The following is a 22,179-nucleotide window of genomic DNA, read 5'->3' as shown; positions in this document are numbered from 1 at the left end:
TGGTCGCTCTTCACCAGGGGGCTTTTAAGCATACCTGCCAACTGTGACTCTTTCCGGGGGATTTCCCCAATGGAGGCTCCCAAATGGAGACTTGAATGAGCAATTTTGTCCACAATTGTAAACAAAATGATTAATTTTACAATGGCTATAGGTTTTTATAAATCAATGTAAATATGGAGAAGCAAAAAAAAAAAAAAACAACAACATTTGAGTATATTTGAAGGCCCCTTTGAAGGTTTTGTAGGATTATAAAATCCATCTTGCACATAAAACCCCCATGGACATTTTGAAAAGTTGGCCAGGTATGCTTAAGTATTCCACATCAGAATCATACCCTCTTCATTGGTCACTGAGAAGTAGATCTAACAAAGTGATGTTACAGAATATGTGCAAGAAAACATTAGGTTCGAGTTAGTAGAAGTACCCGTTGGTAAACAAAGGTCACAGTGACAAAGGTACGAGATGGTTGAGTACGAGTTAGCGACGGTACGAGATGACGTATAATATTAATGTTACTGTTAATCATATCCGTTCCTGAGTTCGACTTGTTTATTATAAATATTTGGAAAACGAAAACAACGAAAAGAAATGAATTATGACAATATGAAGAAAATACTCATACTTTTCTGTTACATTACTTTGTCAGAGGTAAAGTATGAACACTTAAAATAACAGATATTTGTATTCTATTATGAATATGTATGAATCAGAATACAATTTCTCCGTTATCCAAGCACTTCTTGAGATCTGCGAGGGTACAGTGGAAATTTCCTGTACAAAAACGGTACAAATTATGTCTTTAATGATCAAATTATTATGGAGATGTGTCACATCTACCTTCTACCACAGAAAATATCTAACCCAACACCAAGGGAATATAAAGGACACCGGGAAGTCTATTATTGTATAGTGGAGTAGGTTGAAGTAGAAGTACATAAACGTACTCAGAGAGAACCAGAGGGTATCAAGTCCGTTCGTGCCCAGGGGTGTGGAAATGCTATGCCCAACTCGCCCGAATCGTACATTTGAACAACCGGACAAGTAATTATTTTTGTCTTGGTTGCCCGTGGACAAGTAAAAAGACATCCAAAACAAAGTTCAATTCCAACAAAAATATAAAATTGATTTCAAAAACGTATAAACATGTTTAATTTATGTAAAAGAAACCAATGGTCAGCAAGTATCAATGTTCTTGACGATAAATATTACATAATACCGGAAATAGATCGATTACCAAATGAATTAAAATAAGTATACAAACCCAAGTCACGTAAAATTGCATTGGCTTTGTCAATTGACCCGGGATCATCGATTAGGTTTTATTCATCATTTACCAGAAGTGTCATTTCTTTAAATTTTGTATTGATATTCAGATTGATAAATACTTAATAAAAAGACGGGCAAGCATGACAAAAACAGTAATGAGTCGAGTAGAAAACCTAAAACGCAAATGGAGGACACAGAGTATTTAAAATAAAAAACAGAGAATTTCAGACATTGTGGATATCAGATTGACCATGGCTATCTAGGATGGAAATTAGCAAAATAAATTAAGTTTTTGTCTTATTTACTGATGATAGGTCAATATCATTTAGGCCAACATTAAAAATATCTTTGTTTCCCCTCACCCGACTGAGGTTGTTAGGGTATGGGTAGGTAGGTAGGCAAATTATTTTATTTTATTCCTTGATATGGTTTTCTATATACTAAATTTGTATAAAATTCAACAGGTAAGGCTCTAGTCAAGAAAAGTGGGATATTCCCTGTATTCTAATTCAGTGTACACCTCAGTTTTCTGGTGTTAAAAAAAACCAGTATACAGGGACCTCCTTATTTTCCTATTCATTTAATGTAATGAAATCTACAAAAGCGCACATTCTACTTGTGATAACAATGCTTAATGATAGCAAGTGGTTTTTAGTCAATTCATACCTTGATCATCAATTATGAGATGACAAAAAGATACATGTATGTTAATCACTTGGGAATTAAAATTCAATGAATAAAATTTTCGATAGAAGTGAACATAATTTAATTATGTTCAGTTACACCTGGATCATGCAGCTTGGTCAATGATTCCTAAACAAAGATTTGTATGTTTTTTCGAGTTCTAATAGAAACAAGGCTTCACTTTATAATCATGTTTTGTATTTCCTAAAATACTTTTAATAAGTATTTACAAATTCTACTGATGCAGTTATAACATTAAAACGTGCCCTTTTGTAATTTTCATGCCATAAATTGAAAAAGAAAATCCCATTAAAACTGGTTTTTTTTTACACCAGAAAACAGGGACGTTCCCTGAAAGCAGGGAATACATGTATCCCACATTTCCTGACTTGTGCCCAACCTGTTCAAAGACAAAGTAGATAGATCATATTAGTGCAGTATTGCGGAGCATGAATGGATCGGATATGAACTCTGCAACGGATATTGGTTGACTACAGCATCGGAAAGATAACACCAATAACCAACATAGCAAAAAAAAAAAAATAGTGGACAAGAATGGCCAATAAAAATTTTCGGGTCGCGGTGATTTTACCGGGTCGGTCGTGTGAGGGGAAACAAACAATATTTTATTTTTGGCCTTATTGTCGAAGTGGTAAATTAAAAGGGACGGCTTTAGTAAGAATCACATATTAGCTCACAAGAAATACTACAATATTTATTGGGATCATCAGGGCAAGTAACTTTTTCCGGACAAGTAAAATTTATAGTTCACAACAAATATTTCCACACCCCTGGAGCCCAGTACACTTTCTCACCCTACATGCTCGCACCTCGCACATTTGCACCCAAGGTCTGTTCGCATCCAATTTTAGATAAAATTCCAGTTGAATAATTAGAAAATCAAGATTGCATTTTTTAATTGATTTAATGTAAATACTGTATTTAGCTTGGTATGAGTAAAAGCTGAAGATAATAAATGAAAAACTCAAAAGATTTTAACAGCTTCGCCCCTTTGATCCCAAACAATGAAACAAAAAATCATAGCAATGCCCTTACCAAAACATGATTTAAATCTATTCAACACAAACAAATACGTTTTCATAGTCTCACTTAATTTTGAAACTATAAAATAAAAGTTAGCAATCTGACATTAACCAAAACAAGATTAAGATTGATTCAACACAAAAAAACCTTGTTGTCTCACTTTAATTTAGGACAATGACAACAAATACACTTATAGGAAAACACTCGCCAAAACTTGATTTTAAAGTTATTAAACACAAAACTAATAAAAATTGGGCACGAACGTGTAGGGTGCGAAAGTAAAAGGGGGCGAATGTGATAGGGTGCCAACGTGAATGGGCGTGAACGGACTCGGATTCGAACAAGAGGGTTCCTCCTTTGAAAATTAAAAGCAAACATATCAACTTTTGAAAATCTTATCATGCTTATGGGGAAATTAAGTGTGCAACCAGATTTTTATGCCCCACCTACGATAGTAGAGGGGCATTATGTTTTCTGGTCTGTGCGTCCGTTCGTTCGTTCGTCCGTTCGTTCGTCCGTCTGTCCCGCTTCAGGTTAAAGTTTTTGGTCAAGGTAGTTTTTGATGAAGTTGAAGTCCAATCGACTTCAAACTTGGTACACATGTTCCCTATGATATGATCTTTCTAATTTTAATGCCAAATTAGAGATTTTACCCCAATTTCACGGTCCACTGAACATAGAAAATGATAGTGAGTGTGGGGCATTCGTGTACTGAGGACACATTCTTGTTTAATGTTGAAATAGTCACAGCATATCTCTTCTTTTTTTTCTTTTGGCATGCTAATGATGAGGCACTGTAAATTCAGAAATTATTGGGAGGTTTTTTATTATTGCAAAGTGTTGATAAAATATAATAAAGATACAAAGTGAAGACTCTTCAGTCTTAGATAGATCATGTTGATCAAGACAGATCTTGAGTAAATCTATAAGTGTTAATAATCGTAGTTTTATAATGAGAATGGACAAAATTTGAGTTATGTCTATTTGTGTTCAGAGGTGCTCTTACCACCAGAGGATTATACACAGTTGAAGTGTATTAAAAATGGCCTGGAATTTCCGGATTAAATTCATTATACTACTAACGACATGGACAATGTGTCAATGAATCTGCATTAATTTTTATCCATCATGTCCATACTTCATATTAAATTATAATATTTTTTATCCTTTTTTTATTATTTTTCAGGCAGCTGCATCAGTAAATAACATTGGATTGGTATACGGAAGACAGGAAGGAAAAACAGAATGGTCAGATCCCATCTGTCTGACATATAATCCTCAATACCTCAGTATACACAATCCTCTTCCTACAGAGGAAAAATATGCTGTAAGTAATAAGGTCACATGATACAGATTTTCGATTGTGTGTATATAGGAAAGAGGATGTGGTATGATTGCAAAAGAGACAAGTCTCGACATGAGACAAGTCTCGACAAGAGACCAAATGACATAATGAGCAGATTATGGTTCTGTGTAGTCGCTTTGAGTCATAAAAATAAGGAGATACATGTATGGTAGATTGCCAATGAGACAACTAGCCTATCAACACTTAGAATGCTAATTTGAATTCCTCACATGGCAGGTGCAATTGACTTCAATCTTAATTGAATTGAATTGTCCTTTATATAAATCCTACCAAAGGTCTGTGGTTCATTCCAGGCACTTCATCTTTCTTCACCAATAAAAAAACCCAAAATACCACAATGATTTCTCAATTTCCTGTTTATGGACAACTTACATATTCTTATGTCTATGTCCTGCTTCAGGTTAAAGTTTTGTTCAAGGTAGTTTTTGATGAAGTTGAAGTCCAATCAACTTGAAACTTAGTACACATGTGCCCTATTATATAATCTTTCTAATTTTAATGCCAAATCACAGTTTTGACCCCAATTTCACAGCTCACTGAATGTAGAAAATGAGAGTGCAAAGGAGTAGGTCCAGTAAGACCTCATTTTGGCCCCAAAATATATATAACGGTTTTACAAAATTGTTAGAATGTAAACTTTTAGTTATTTATTGGACAGTAGAATGCTTCTGCTACATAAATATGGGCTCTTTTTGACAATACAATGCACATATATTGGGTACTAGCACCATTAAGTCAGGCTAAATTACTGAAATCTTCAAAATTCTAGCATTTTAGTTAAATTTTAGACGGTTTTCGTGTAAAACGAAAGTGGCCGCATTCGTGTTCATCCTTAATATTGAAATGTAAGTTAACTTGTATTTTTTGATAATACATAACATATGTAAAGGTTGAGGATGAACACGGATGCGGCCACTTTCATTTTTGACAAAAACCATCTGAAAAATGACATTTTTCGGCATATTTGGTAGATTTATCATATTTGAGCTTGAATCGGATCGTTTTTAATGACTAAACCAGTTCAAATCTTTCACATAAACTAATTGATTCAAATGAAATAGACATTTAAGGGCATACGATACAGTAGAGATCCCTCGTTGATTTTTTCTTAAAATCTTGATAGAAGGTCAATTTCAATGTGTACTTTTCAAATATGCAAAGAAAAAAGTACCTTCATGACTTACTTTTTGAGATAATTTGGTTCGAAATTTGCATATTAATTTGGAAGAAAATCCTTGAAATTTCATAAATAAGGACTTTTAAAGAAAGTAACAATACTTTTGAACGAAAAGTCATAACTAATCCGTTTTTTTTGTAAAATGTTCCCTTGATCCATGGCATCAACATCCTGAAACAAGTTTAAGGTTAAACCAAATTATTATATTCCGAATTAAGATTGCTCCATGCGAAATGAAGAAATTGACCATAGTTTTGCGTCTATTCGGAAGTGCAGAAAAAATTTGATCGTTGATTTTTTCTTGAAATTTTGGCAGAGTGTTCTTGAAACAGTACTTGATTGATTGCAAAAGAAAAAAAATGGGGTCCATGTGTTTGTTTTTTCAATAAAAGCCATATACCTTAATTTTTTACGACGTCTGTCAGTATGGCGCTAAATTACGTTAAATTAAGTTTTAATCGCAACAACGTCGTGTAATCATTCCCGCCGTACACGAGTTCGCTGTCAAGTATATGTAGGTGTTTTTCAAAGCGTTGATACTTATCATAAAATCATAAAATGGAAAAACATTTGTGTTAAACATTTACGAAACGAAATTTGGACAGGAACCTTTTCATGATAATAAAAAAGACTATGAAAAAGGATTCTAGCAGATTGCTTTGTCAGATGTACGACAAAAAAGAAAATCTGATAGAATTATAAAGGTGCATCTCCGTCCGACATTAGTTCTAAATTACTTCATGTACTGTAAGAGGATAGACAACATTATTGACATGACAAAATGTGAACCAACTATAAATTAAGTGAGGCGATACCATAAATTGACAACAGTATAACCTTCAACAATGACAAAACCGATACCGTATCGTCAATTTTAAAAGGTCCCGACGTACTTTGATTTTTTTTTTTACATTCAAAAGATAATCATCTTTCAAATTTAAATTATAAGCAGTACTTCTTGTTTTATAATAAGAGCTGTTTCGTGCAATTTAACTCATGCCATTATTGCCTCAATCGACAGAAAATGAAGTTGTAATATAATATTTCATAGGAAGTACAGCAGCTGGTATAAGATAATAATATTGAACGATGTCTTTATCAATAGATAAGTTACATAACCTTTTTTACGGCGTATACGTATGAATACTGGCATACTTGTTTGTCTAGAAGTAGAGCTATATTGAAAATACTTTGTTCGTCTGCCCGATCGTCTAACTATACGGCGAGTTTTAACGTGTGTACACTTTCTGATCTGTCTGTCTGCAATTAGTGTACATTTGCCGATACTTCAATTTTTATCTCTCAGTACATTGAAGTACAATAGGGACTTGCTAATACAAATAAGAAGACGTGGTATGATTACCAATGAGGCAAATCTCAATCAGAGACCAAATGGCTTAACGACTATAGGACATCGGACGGCCTTCAACAATAAGTAAAACCCATACCGCATTGTAAGCTATGAAAGCGGCCCCTACATGACAAATGCAAAACAACTCAAACGGGAAACTTACGGCCTGATTTAAGTACAAAACAATGAACAAAATACAAATATGATGAACAATACCAAAAGACACCATTTAATTACAAGCCCTTTTAACAGCATGTGTACGGGCGTTTTTTTTTGTTTTGGTCTATTACATCCAGTTTCATATACAAAAAGAATACAACCAATTAAACAAACTAACGTGTGACAATTCTGCATCTATTGGTAATATTTTGCTTAAATTCAAACCAAAAACGACACCAATATATTTTTTTGAATTCTTTTTTAACGGACTTTTATTGACAGTTTTTCTACATACACATACAATATTATATGTTTTTAAAATATCAATTAAAATCGGCAATTTTTTTTATGTACCAATTTCAAGTCCAGAACAGGATGGGGCAATCTCTTTTTTATTATTTTATTTACGAATAGGGGTGTTATACGACCTTGTCCACCAATGAGGGTCTCGCACATGAAGTCGGTTTTGTTTTTTCGTTGATAGTCTGTTAGATTTGGCCTTACAATGACAATTCTCCGTAAAATTTGGAGACTGCCAAATGCTTAACAAGAAAAGAAAAAAAAGACACAAACTTAACTATTTTGATTCGGATGTTTTTCAATTCAAGATAGTATTATTTACTTCGAATTCATTATCAATAAATGAAAATAACTTTTCTCGTCATGAAAAATATTGCACAGCTGTACAACACGCCGTAGTAATGACTTTTGTGTATGAATTTCAACACCAGACCCGATTCGGCCACCCTACACGATATAGATTTTGTTAATTTTTTCACATGAATCACGGGTTCATACGTTTTCTCATTTCTTTAAGTTTCATTAAAATAACATTTGGATGTCATAAATGTGCAATTATATTTTTGCCGCTGGACGTTAAGCAGCTACCAATACTCATAATTAGCTATTGCAGGTCGTTTTGTTCCGAATTGTGTTATTGGTAAAATGTTTTTCAGCATGTTACAGTTTAAGCAACGAATAGTAAGATAGACCCCAATTCCTTGCAATTTTTCTTTCTCTACGTTGAGCAGATTCCGCTGGGCCGTGCAGTTTTGACAGTTATTTGGTACCAGACTAAAAAGCTCCACAATTCTTCTTCCGTCTTTCCATGTTATACTATTTCTTCAATTTTGTTATGCAAAATTGTATTTGATTTATTTTTGTTCATCTCGAGTATTTCCTTTAATCTCACTGCTTTTCGGCGGATTTCTCCGTCTTTTAGAAATGGCCACTTTTTTAGCAGGTACTTTTTTGAAATTCGCGCAACCGAAATTAATTACGTCAGTGAATATTCCGCGAAATATGACTTCTTTTAAAGCGACGTCGCGAAATGTTAACGTTCTTATTAGAAACATCGCGAAATTACAACCTTCTGGTTACCAACGTCGCGAAACAGTTTTGAAAACGTTATTATCTGCCCCTGCTACTGTATCGTATTCCCTTAAGTGTTTAAAAAGTGGTCAAAATATTTCGTCAGATGAACCTGAAATTTGAGGCCAAAATCGGTCCTTACCGGACCTTCTCCTTTCAGGTTAAAGTTTTTGGTCAAGGTAGTTTTTGATGAAGTTGAAGCCCAATCAACTTGAAACTTAGTATACATGTTCCCTATGATATGATCTTTTTAATTTAAATGCCAAATAAGAGATTTTATCACAATTTCATGGTCTACTAAACATAGAAAATGATAGTGTGAGTCAGGCCATTCATTAGGAGGCGGTACCCGGTACTTTTACCCTCCTATGCTATTGACAAGTACCACTTAAATGTAGGAATTTTTATATAAGATATTCATGGAATAAATTGAAAAGTACCACCTAGAAACGTGGAAAGTACCAGTCAACATGAAAGATAATGAAACCCCTGGTGAGTGGGGCATCCATGTACTATGGACACATTCTTGTTTACCAAATTTCACGGTCCATTGAACAAGGAAAATGAAAGTGCAATTGGGGCATCTGTGTACTTTAGACACATTCTTGTTTATCATGAAATTGCAATGTTAAATCATTAGCATATAAATCCCTGTTGTATTGTTTAACATGAAGTGATAAATCATTGATAAAAATTAAAACTGCAGGGGACTTAAAATAAAACCTTGAGGCACTTTATTTTACTCACTTTTTATCAAATTTGATGAACAATTCAGTATACATGGTATACTTCGTACTTATGATCAATCTTAGTTTTAAGGTTTTTTTTTATGAAATCAACTTCTGGTATCTAAAATAATTCATATGGCTAGTGATGTATTGTCCTAGTAGCAAAAATAACTCAAGGAAATAAGAAATTTTTATTTTCAAATTGAAAACTTTACATGCTTCATGTGTTTATTCCAGATTCGAGGATTATTCAAAGATTTCACCCCAGATTATGGTTGTGATGACAGCGGAGCGTATGATGGTGGAAGCGCACTTAACAAAATTGTAGCTGTTGCTAGGGGCAACTGTACATTTGTAGAGAAAACAGACATGGCAGAACAACACCAGGCTAAAGCTGTCATAGTTGTATCAAGTACATATGTACGTTCTTAATTTTTTATATTTTTTTAGGGGATTTTTTTTTATTACCAGTAGATGGATGAAGGGTATTTATTAATTTCTTAGCAATTTGATACATCAATTTCTATCTAATCTATGCTTTAACTTTGTCATAAATTGTAAATTTTAAATATGCATGGGTATATATATAATGCCATTGGAAAAGATTGCATGATTGCAGAAAGGAATTAGTATAAGATAAGGAGATACATTAAAATTTTCTAAACTATCCACTCAAATACCAAATTAAAGGCATTTGAGAAACTATAGGTCATGATACTCATTACTGCCTTCAACAATGAGCAAAACCAATACTTTTAAGTATGTCTACATACAACCTACATATTGCAATAGAACATTTGTCATTCATTGAACATTCAAATTTATGTTTAACCTTTTGTGAAGAAATTCACAAAAATTTGAATCAGCAGTTGTAGAATTGAAATAGTGTTAATGATCATTGTTAATTTTGCTCTCTGTCACTATAGGTTTCGCCAGGTATTAACCAGACATCAGATATACATAGATTTACCATTCCATCGGGAACAATGCTCAAGTCAGACTTCATCAAAATACAGGTAAGTTATATATTATACAAAGTTTGTAGAAAGGTGAAAGATCAGGCTAAATTTTGATAATTCTTCATCCTGTTCATTGCAATCAGTTTGAGAAAGGGAAGTGTTTGCACTAAAATTTGTATGCTGAAAATTTAGGAAATTAATGTGTGCATTTATTATTGTAAATTCTTGAAAAATATGATGATTTAATGTAATTAATGCAATAATTGCAATCGATAATTTATTTTGTTGTTTCGAAAAATTCTGCATACACACTTATAAAAGATGTGTACATTTTTTAACATTTCAATTTGTGGTTAATTGGTACCCAGGAAAGTTGGTATCCCACAAAAAATAACATCGCTGGGCTTCTAAAATGTTGTATACATGTATGACTTTTTTGGCTAAAAATACTTTTTGACACCAATGGTTTGGCGGGAGGAAATCTTTGGTATTACAAAATAGCATACAGTTAGACCAATCAAAATGTGTGAAATAAGACATATTACGAAATTGCCAATGTCAGTTGTTTGTAAAGTTTGCTTCCAAAATGTTGTATGAAAACTTGAAAATCGTTGTACAATGTAGAATGGCTTTGGGAAAAAAATAATTGTACATTTCTTTATTTTTGTGAAAATAATTTAAGTTCTTGGTTAATCCAGAAATGTCAAAGTTTTTATTTCACTGCTATTTACAAAAATGTTCAAGTTCACATACAACATTTTGGAAGCATGCATTTTGCCAAAATTTTCAAAGCCTGTTTGTAAGATATTTTTTTCTTGAATAATTTGTAATTTACAACATTTTAGAAGCCCAGCACAATAAGGATATCAATTCAACAGTATATATATACATATTTATACAACTCGTCTAAACATCAACCCAAAAATGTAAGATCTGTAAAAAGCAAATTTTTTGTTTTTCCCTCGCTGGAATTTGAACCCATGCGACTGAGATATCGTGACACCAAATTGCCTGCACTGTAGCCGTCCCGCTAGACCACACGACCACCTGGGCTTCATAAAAATGAAGCTTTCAGTGGCCGGGTGTTACCTTTCCACGTCAGTTTTAATCTAGCGTTGTACTACAGTACATGATATATAAGGCATGGAGATGTATATATATATGCAACTCTCAATTATCACTTATTTGTTAATGATGTTTATTTTCTTTTAAGAAACTTGGGAAGACTATTGAAATGATGATTTATGCTCCAGAAGTGTCAGACAAATTATTTGATCCGTGTATGGTGGTTATATTTCTGCTGGCTGTTGTATGTGTTGCTGTCGGAGGATTCTGGTCAGGACTTACAGTGATTGAGAGGTAAAATATAAAAATAGCATTGTCTCATGGGTTTTCGTACTATTAAGTATGCATTGTGACATCACAATTTCCATTGAAAAAGCATCCATAGTACGAAATCATATGATGTAGGAAAACACATTCTTTTTACACTAGTAATTTTGGGGCCCTTTATAGCTTGTTGTTCGGTGTGAACCAAGGCTCCATGTTGAAGGCTGTACATTGACCTATAGCTATAATGGTTTACTTTTATAAATGTTATTTGGGCGGAAGGTTGTCTCATTGGCACTCACACCACATCTTCCTATATCTATGTATAATCTGACCATACATGTTAGGGCTATATCATTATAATAAATTGATTGATTTGAGTTTTAAAGCCACTATCAACACTTTTGTGATACTTTGTGGTAGGAGGAAAGCTGAAAATCCTAGTCAATTAAGATTGGAGTCAATAGCATAGGCCAGATGCTGGATTCAAACTCTCAAAATCCTTGTTAACAGGCTAGTGATACAGTAGTTTGACACACTTTGACTACTTAGACCACTTTGTCATTGAGGCCCCTCATTAGAATAGAAGAGGGAGAGGTAGAAACTGACTACCAAAATCTCCAAATTGATGTTGCATACATCAAATGGACATACAAATAAAATTACTAATCTGAACCAATCATGTGCAAAACTTTTTCACTTGGCATGTACATGTATGTTGTGCAGTATAAAGAGATGGCCATTTGATATACTGGGGAAGGGGAGGGTGCAGGATTTAAAAAAAAGGACCTCAACATATGAATAAAAAATGTTTTAGAAATCCCAATTTAAGACTCAGTGAATGTACACTAAATGGACCCATGCATTGTACATTTATAAAGTCTTACAACATTACCACATATATTTCTTTACGGATTAAACCCAAATATATACATAGAAGTACACACAAACGTTTGTTAAGTTTCATTATGTTGATCATTTTCACTGAACTAGTACATTGTAATACACATTTTATTTAGTGGCCTGCTGAGGCCCACCTCTAAGTGGGGTATTTTTTCCCTGTAATGGAGACCCATTAGTGGCATTCATCTGTTTTCTGATCTTTGGTTAAGTTGTTTCTCTTTGACACATTCCCATTTCCATACTCAATTTTATTTACAAAAATGCATACACAACAACAAACACCTCCCCCAAGAAAAGAAAATGAATTCTTCCTCAATATGTAAATTCAAATTGATTTACAGTATACAATATAAAGACAAACCAAAGAAAGCTAACTCAAATTCAAAAATAGAGAATGAACTTAAGCAGGCTTTTTTGTTTGATTGCTATGTGTACAAAGCAACTTTATTATTATGCCTTTATAATTGATTAATAGGCAGAAAAAACAAGAAGAAAAAGAGAAGAAGAAAAGAGAGAAGAAATATGTACAATCATCTGATCAGGGAAAAGATGAAACAGATGATGAAAAAGAGGATGAAGAACATCTAGACATTACTGTACCAGCTGTTATTGTCTTTTTTGTCCTTGTCTGTGCTTTCTTAGTACTGCTATACTTCTTTTATGACTATCTTGGTAAGGATGAAAATTTTGGAATGGTCTTCTTGTAGATATTGGCGGATCCAGCTTTTTCCCAATTGCAACCCAGATGAAAGGGAGGTTCCCACCATGTGTCCCCATTCAAATGCATTGATCATCCAAAAAAAAGATGGGTTCTAAACCCCACCCACCCCCGGATCATTCTATCAGTTAAAACAATACATGAGACCACTTTCAATATGTGCCTGTCCTAAGGCAACGGCTCTTTCACAAAAAGCTTACGAGTAAAAAGACTTCACTGCAATTGTTAGTAGGGAACACAAAAAGACTTCACTGCAATTGTTAGTAGGGAACACGTATTATTGTTGCTTCTGTAAATTCAGAAATTATTGCGATGTTTTTATTATTGCAAAAAAAAAAACAGGATTATAATCGCAATAATTTAAACTCGCATTTTTAATTTTTTCATATGAATAAAACTGGCTTTTTCTCAAAAGCGCAAAAATTAAAATCGCATTTTAGGCTGAAATGACAAAATCGCAATAATAAATGCACGCAATAATTTCTGAATTTACAGTATTTGTTAAAAGCATTGCCTTCAGTAGATGACACTGTATCATATTCTTAAAAATGCTTAGGTTTGAGGGTTCTTGATTATACTTGATAGCTAGGTAAATCAAGAAAATCCCCATAAATAGAACTGTTTCATATTTTATCTGTTTAGTTTGTCTGACCATTTATGACTGTATTATATTTTCCAGTATATGTTATCATAAGTTTGTTCTGTATAGCTGGAAGTATGGGACTGTATTATTGTATACAGCCAGTCTGGAAATATATTCCTATAAATACAAGGTATGTCTACAAAATTTGTTTAAGCCAAATGTTTCTTATAACAATATGAACAAAAGTAGTTTTGAGGTATGTCATTGAGTTGACAACCCATGGACATAATTTGGAAAAAGACAAAAGGCAACACTATTATATTGTGAACGGACTGATCTAACATTCAAGTAAAAGTAACGTTTTCCGGATACCTTTTTACTTAATGCTAGCGCAGCCACGAAATACCAAATAAACCCAGGTTCTTTACATAAACAATGAAGACCAGTTCTGCCCTGGACACCTTGTCACACTAGGGGACAAGTGTCTACAACAACCGACATAACGGACAATTCTCTGGGAGGACAAAGCTAATACTTGACCGGATAATGATTTGGGCAAGTATAAGCCAGCATTCTAGGAAAAGAAGTCTTAAAGAAATAATACCTCAATAATCATATTTATTTCATACCAAAATACACAATAGATATTCATTCTAATATTATGGCAGTTAGTTGTACAACAATACAGAAGTTAAATAAAGTGGGGGAAATGTCTTACTTTAAGTAGGGATTTTAAACTGTTTCATTTAAACCATTTCATACCCAAGACCCAAAATGAAGCCAAAACATTTAAGAGACGAATTGGTCCAGAACAGTAATAGTAAACAGCATGGCTGTAATGACTACTGATAGTTACCTTCGAGGAAAGTATGAATTCTGGACACTGTATAAAATGTGAATTCAGTATATAATTAATAACTAAATGACTTAACAAATGGTACTTTCTTGAAATAAGATTTGCAATTTAACCAACACAATCTTACCTTTAACTATTAATAACCGGTTTAGAAAAGGAGTAAAGTTATTGTGTACATAAACACAGGTGAAAGTTTTCATGTAAACAATAGTAATTATATAAAAATGTAAATATGCTCAAGCTAAAAAGGGAGCTAATAAATAACTCTTAATTCCAATATTGCCACATTCCTCCCCACTTAAAGATCAAATGTCATCATTTTATCTAACAAAAATATATGAAGCAATCTGTAAACGTAATAGTACATGTATATAAAAAAAATATATCAAAATGTTCAATAAATATGTATACAAAAGTTCAATAAATATGTATCAAAATATTAAAAAAAAATATGCATCAAAATATCCATCAATATATAAACGGAATATAAACAAAAATTGTTCACCTAATGTCAATGTTTTTTCGCTTTTATTATTGTCCTTGTCAGAGTATTCTTCGCAAAATTAAACTTCAAATGTTCGTCCCTCGAATTATAGTATTTGTCCTCTAATTTTGGTTTTTTCCCCTTCTCAACATATTGTTTACGGGTTTCTTGAGCCTCTTCCTTGGCTTTTCGCTTCCTTTCCTCAACTTTCTCCCTCAATTGTTTTGCTTCTTCTCTTTCCTTTACGTCTCCCACTCGATAAGGCAAAACATCCTTCGGGTCAATGAAATTTTTATTGGCAACCTCTATACATCTATATCTATCTTCAGAGCATTTATGGTCCTTAACGAGATGTTTCTTCAGTACCTGTAATTTCCTTCTAGACAAATCACATATCTGACAGGTATATAAGGTCAGCTTTTCTTTGTGTACACTACCAAAGTGTGACTTGTACTCGTTAAATGAGCGGAAGAATTGGTTTTTTCCACATTCTTCTATATTACAATACGCCCCCACAGCTGGCCATAAATCTCTCAAGTGATCATTTTGAAAACTTTTATATTCATTATCACACACATGTAATTGTAACTCCATTCTGAAAATATATAATTAATAAACATATAAATTTGTCTATTTTCAATAAATCTTTTCACAGTAATATATATATATTTTTATATATATCTAAGTCACTGACTTCAATCTGCAAAACTCTACAGTAAAGAAAAAATATTCATTATTCCGGTATATATTATATACAAACACAAAAATTATGTATATATGCATACCTTCTAACAATACCATTTATGATGGCGTGTGGGCCCTATCACAACATCACAAACAGTAATGTAGACAAGTACTAACAGTAAATGAGCGAAAAAATAAAAACAAAATTACAGTGTTAATATTTGTCGGGGTTTAATAACACGACCAAAGCGAGTTGTCACTGGTGGAGTTAACGTTTGTACATTTTCGTGTGGTGTAACGATTTGCTCTTGTTCAGTTGGAGTATGTGCAGCTTGGTATGGTTTCAAATGATCTACATGTACAACTAATTGTTTAGTACTTGTGTCTTTTTGTATTCTGTATGTCAAATCAGTAATTTTCTTAATAACTTTGTATGGACCAGTCCAGCCTAATCCAAGCTTCTTATTTGCTTCTGGAGGATACCATCTCCAAACAAATGAGTTTTCTTCAAAACTTCTTATTTTCAAATTTTTATCATAATTTTCCTTTTGTCTATTTGCACTTAAACCAGATTGTGTATGTGCTAACTGAAATGCATTTCTAAGAGCTTCTTGAACCCACTCAACATATGCAATTGGACAAGGTATACTTTTATATCCTTGAGGTAAGCCAAACATAACATCAATTGGACATCTTAATTCATGTCCAAACATCAAGAGATTTGGAGAACATTTTGTGCTTGCATGTTGAGTGGCTCTGTATGCCATATTAATGAATGGAATGTGATCGTCCCAATCATTTCTATGTTCATTAACAAATAAACGTAGAATTGATTGTAAAGTTTGATTGAAACGTTCAACCATTCCGTCAGACTGGGGTCTGTATGGACATGTTCGCGTTTTGTCAATTCCTAATTTGTCACATATGGCGGCAAATAGGCCAGATTCAAATTCTCGGCCTTGATCTGTATGAATTTGGAATGGACAGCCAAATCTGCAAATGAATTCTGTAACAAGTTTATCAGCTACTGTAAGAGCTTGGTGATTTGGTATTGCATAAGATTCTGTCCATTTAGTGAAATAATCTTCCACTACCATAATGTATTCATTTCCACCCGTAGTAATGGGCAAAGGACCTATGATGTCAATTGCTATTCTGTCTAAAGGATACGTAGAAACACTGGATTTTAAAGGTGATTTCCCTTTCCCTGGTCCAGGTTTCCCTTTAGCACAAAGATCACAACTATTAATCCATAACTTTATAGAATCTGACATATTTGGCCAATAAAATCTTTTCTTTATGAGATCTAAAGTTTTGTCTCTTCCAAAATGAGCTGAATATTTTGTACAATGTAACTGTTGAAAAATGAAATTTCGTATCTGTTCCGGAGCTACAAATTGATAAACCAGCCCCTGATTTTCTCTTTCAAAAAATTTACATAACAGGTTATTCTGAATGGTCAAGGATTCCCATAACCCATAAAGAATTTTTGTTTCTTTTGATTTGTTTTGAATTTCGGACTTTTGGGGTTTTTCGTCAGATTGTAACAAATTGTTCAATATAAAACTTATATTTTGGTCATTCTCTTGCATTTCTCTTAATTGCGAATTCGACCAATAACTGAGCCAGTTTGATGTTATGTCAAAACTAAGTTCTTCTGTATTGACATTGACCGGTCTGATAGCTAAATGGGTCGCAAGACAACCTCTGACGCTATCAGTGTCGCCGTCAGTTTCCGTATCATTGATAACTGATTGAATACTTAAGCAGGAGGCATGGCCATCCTTGACGGTATTCAGGTCATCAATACAATCCGTAGTTTTGACATTTTCAAAATATTCTATATCTGTTTTCATTTCGGTACATTCTGGACAATTGATTCGTTTACATTTCCGTTTTGGTGTGCGCGATAAACCATCTGCGTTTGTATGCAATGAACCCTTGCGGTGTTGAATTTCCATGTCGTATGTGTCTATGATAGAAATCCATCTCGCGATCATACCTTCCGGGTTTTTGAAATTTTTTAGCCACTTGAGCGACGCATGATCTGTACGTAAAGTAAATTTCTGGCCATATAAATAATGTCTGAATTGGCACAAGAAAATAATGACCGCTAGCAGTTCACGTTTTGTGGTACAATACTGTTTTTGTGCTCTGTTTAAAGTTCGACTGGAATATGCAATGACATGTTCCTCACCATTCTGGATTTGCGAAAGAACAGCTCCGACTCCTGTTTGACTAGCATCTGTATCTAGTATGTAAGCGCCATCTTCACTTGGAAATGATAATGTTGGTGCAGTTGTTAAGCATTCTTTTAACGTCTCAAACGCGATTTTACATTTATCATTCCAAATAAATGATTTATTCTTTTGAGTTAACTGTGTCAGAGGATGAGCGATAGTTGCAAAATCTGGTATGAAACGGCGGTAATAACCCGCGAAGCCTAAAAAACTTCGTAACTCTTTGACATTTGATGGTGTATGCCAATTCTGAACTGATTGAATTTTTTCTGAATCGCATTTAATGCCTTCTGCAGAGACAATGTGTCCCAAAAATTTGACTTCTGTTTGAAAAAACGAGCATTTACTCGGTTTCAGTTTAAGATTTGCTTCTCTAAAACACTGAAATACGGCTTTCAAATTATCAAAAGCTGTTTCAAAGTCTTTTCCATAAATTATGACGTCATCCAGATAGCAAAGACAACGATGCCATTGTAAACCACCCAAAACCTGATTCATGAGCCGGCTAAATGTTGCGGGAGAGTTGCATAAACCCATCGGCATTACAAGAAACTGATATAAGCCTTTATGTGTCGAAAAGGCAGTTTTGTATTTGTCTTCTTCGGCAACCTCTACCTGAAAATAACCACTGGCTAAATCAACGCATGAAAACCACTTTCCGCCGCTCAAGGTATCAAGAGTGTCATCAATATGCGGTAAAGGGTAGGCGTCTTTTACTGTTCTTTCATTTAATTTTCTAAAGTCCACACAGAATCGAATAGACCCATCCCTTTTCTTTACAAGGCACACTGGTGCTGCCCATGGACTACAACTGGGTTCAATTAAATTTTTGTCAATCATTTTTTTCAATTCTTCTTCAAGAACATCCCTCTGTTTCAAAGCTACTCTTCGTGGAGATATCTTTACAGGTTTTGCATCACCAGTATCTATGTAGTGTTTTACTCTATCAGTTCGCCCAAGAGAACCATCAGGACCAACGAATATATCTTTATACTCGTGTATAAGTGAAGACAGTTTTTGCTTCTCTTCATCTTTTAAGTCTGATGATACTTTATCTAACATAGATTTTAAATGCTCGGGCATGTCAACATCTTTTACAGTATTAACTTGTTCTGATATGTCATTATATTTTGAATCTGTTTGTGACTGAACATTATCCTCATCAAAAACTTGTTCAATTGTCATCAAGTGTGCAATCTGTTCACCTTGTTTAAGTTTAACTGATTTTGAATTCAAGTTCATGATAGCTAGGTAAATTGTATTTTCTGTATCAACTAGGCTTTTTGCCACTAAAAGACCTTTACTTTTCACCCATTCTAATGGTTCAATAATGCCAATACCATCTACAAATGAATCTCTTTTAGAAGCTTCAATAATCATTTCACTATTTGCAGGAATTGAAACTTGCCTAGCTATCTGTATTCTTGAACACTGGGAACTATTTTCTTTAAAAAGAGGAATACTCTGACCATTGATACTTAAGCATTGGCTTTTAATTTGAATATCAATTTCATTTTGTTCAAAGAAATTCATTCCTAAGATCCCAGATGACCCTTTTATATCAGCTACAATAACTTCTTGTTTAACTAATAAAGGACCTATTGCTATATTCAAAATACATTTGCCTTTAACACTTAAAGCATTGCCATTGGCAGTTGTTAAAATACTATCTAGGCTAATCAACTGAGAACTTAGTTTTAATTTCTCAAAAGTATCAAAAGAAATCAGAGAAACTGGTGATCCAGTATCAACGAGAAATTTAACATCAATTTCATCAATTTTGCAAAAAGCAAAAAGACAATTTTGATTCACTAAATTTATTTGAACTCTCTTAATTGGATCTGATATCAAACTTTCAATTTTGGTTTGTGGCCTTTCTAAATTTTTAACAGCTGAAGTATTGGCCTCTAAATCAGCTTTTAATCGTTTCCCTGATTGTTCAATGGACAATAGTATTGAATATGTCCTATCTCATTACATTTATAGCAGACTCTGTCAGTCGTGGTGTTTTGATTCCTATAAAACCTTCCTCTGCCCCTATTATTAAATCTAGGAGGCCTATTTTGATAATATCCGTTCCTATTTTCGGTTTCTGTATTTAAATGTTTAAGTTGACTTAATTTTTCATCAATTAATTTAGCAACTTGATCAAGAGTTAATAACTCTGTACTTTCCTTTTTATTATCCTTAATTGCTTGAATGGGGACTTCATTGCTAGTTAGCATTGGCTTTCTCATATTATTTTGAGGATTAATAAATGCTTCGTATTCAATTGCGTATGAAATTGCAGTATCCAACGTGTTTGCACGCTGAAACTGGACATGCTTTTGTAAATCCAAGTTATTTAGTCCTCTAATGAATTTATTTATTAGAACTTTTTCCATCATTTCAGAATCTTGTTTTTCATTTGGAAAAGCCAAGTAACCTAACCTTCTTAAAGCTTGGCCATACTCAGAAACAGTTTCGTCTTTAGAATGTCTTCTTGCTTCAAATTCGCAAACATATGCGGCTTCTCTTTCTCTCGGATTAAATCTATTATTTAAACTTTCTTTAATTTTATTATAATTTCCAAGGTCTTGTTTACTTAAAGTACTCAAAATTTTCTGAGCAGGACCTCTTAGACTCATAACAATTTGTTTAGCTCTTTCTAAATCATTCCATTCATTCCATTCTGCAACTTGTTCAAAATGAACCAAATAGTCTTGCCAGTCAATAGTTTTGCCATCAAATGATTGAGGCTCTTTTTCTCTTCTTACTATACGTTTTTCATGTAAGGTAACAGGTTTTGGCAAGTTAGCAAGAGAAGATGTGTGCTTAACCCCTTCATGCCTATTTAAATCATAACTGGGGTATTTGTCAGTTGAATACCTATTTAAGGATTGATAGTCCTCTGAAAATGTATCCTTATCAACATATCTCTTGTTTGGGGGATAATCTGATCCTTGGTTCTTATTTAATCTATCCCTATCATCATACAATTCATAACTTGGTCTCCTACTAAAATGTGGTTCTTGGTATCTTTTTGGAGTAAATTTTCTATCTACTTTATAATCTGGATGTTTCAATATAGATTTATCCCTTACAGAATCATCATAGGTTTCAGATAAAGTAACAAATGATTTTAATGGAGTACTAAAATTGAAATCTTTTTCATGTCTATACTTAACTTCATCTTTATCTGAAAATCTATCAGAATGCTCAATTTTTGCTTTATCATGCTGGCTTATACCGCTTGCATAATCCATTGAATATGCCATTTTACAAAATAACAGAAAAGTTAAGGGCAATTTGTATGGTCACGGCACCAAAATGTGAACGGACTGATCTAACATTCAAGTAAAAGTAACGTTTTCCGGATACCTTTTTACTTAATGCTAGCGCAGCCACGAAATACCAAATAAACCCAGGTTCTTTACATAAACAATGAAGACCAGTTCTGCCCTGGACACCTTGTCACACTAGGGGACAAGTGTCTACAACAACCGACATAACGGACAATTCTCTGGGAGGACAAAGCTAATACTTGACCGGATAATGATTTGGGCAAGTATAAGCCAGCATTCTAGGAAAAGAAGTCTTAAAGAAATAATACCTCAATAATCATATTTATTTCATACCAAAATACACAATAGATATTCATTCTAATATTATGGCAGTTAGTTGTACAACAATACAGAAGTTAAATAAAGTGGGGGAAATGTCTTACTTTAAGTAGGGATTTTAAACTGTTTCATTTAAACCATTTCATACCCAAGACCCAAAATGAAGCCAAAACATTTAAGAGACGAATTGGTCCAGAACAGTAATAGTAAACAGCATGGCTGTAATGACTACTGATAGTTACCTTCGAGGAAAGTATGAATTCTGGACACTGTATAAAATGTGAATTCAGTATATAATTAATAACTAAATGACTTAACAAATGGTACTTTCTTGAAATAAGATTTGCAATTTAACCAACACAATCTTACCTTTAACTATTAATAACCGGTTTAGAAAAGGAGTAAAGTTATTGTGTACATAAACACAGGTGAAAGTTTTCATGTAAACAATAGTAATTATATAAAAATGTAAATATGCTCAAGCTAAAAAGGGAGCTAATAAATAACTCTTAATTCCAATATTGCCACAATATAATTATATTTAAGGAATGACTGTCATATTTTTTCTGTCTATGAAGAAATAACATAAAAAAATTGGTGCACACTGAATAACCCGCGTAGCAGGTTATTTAACAGTGTGCACCACATTTTTTTATGTTATTTCGAATAGACAGA

General features: G+C 33.4%; 1 protein-coding gene across 2 annotated transcripts in view; it reads left to right on the top strand.

Moving 5' to 3' along the window:
- The first annotated feature begins 522 nt into the window (after positions 1-522).
- The window catches only part of LOC143052593 (signal peptide peptidase-like 2A), a 48,489-nt gene continuing 26,832 nt past the window's right edge, over positions 523-22,179 (top strand). For both annotated transcript variants that reach the window (XM_076225653.1, XM_076225652.1), the window contains exons 1-7: positions 523-648; positions 4,181-4,321; positions 9,384-9,566; positions 10,073-10,162; positions 11,319-11,464; positions 12,813-13,009; positions 13,735-13,828. In XM_076225653.1, coding sequence (XP_076081768.1) covers positions 589-648; positions 4,181-4,321; positions 9,384-9,566; positions 10,073-10,162; positions 11,319-11,464; positions 12,813-13,009; positions 13,735-13,828 — 911 coding nt within the window. In that variant the 5' untranslated portion in view covers positions 523-588. The remainder of the gene's footprint in view (positions 649-4,180; positions 4,322-9,383; positions 9,567-10,072; positions 10,163-11,318; positions 11,465-12,812; positions 13,010-13,734; positions 13,829-22,179) is intronic.

Source organism: Mytilus galloprovincialis, chromosome 11, assembly GCF_965363235.1.
Source record: "Mytilus galloprovincialis chromosome 11, xbMytGall1.hap1.1, whole genome shotgun sequence".
Lineage (NCBI taxonomy): Eukaryota > Metazoa > Mollusca > Bivalvia > Mytilida > Mytilidae > Mytilus > Mytilus galloprovincialis.
This window is presented reverse-complemented; position numbering and strand designations above follow the sequence as displayed.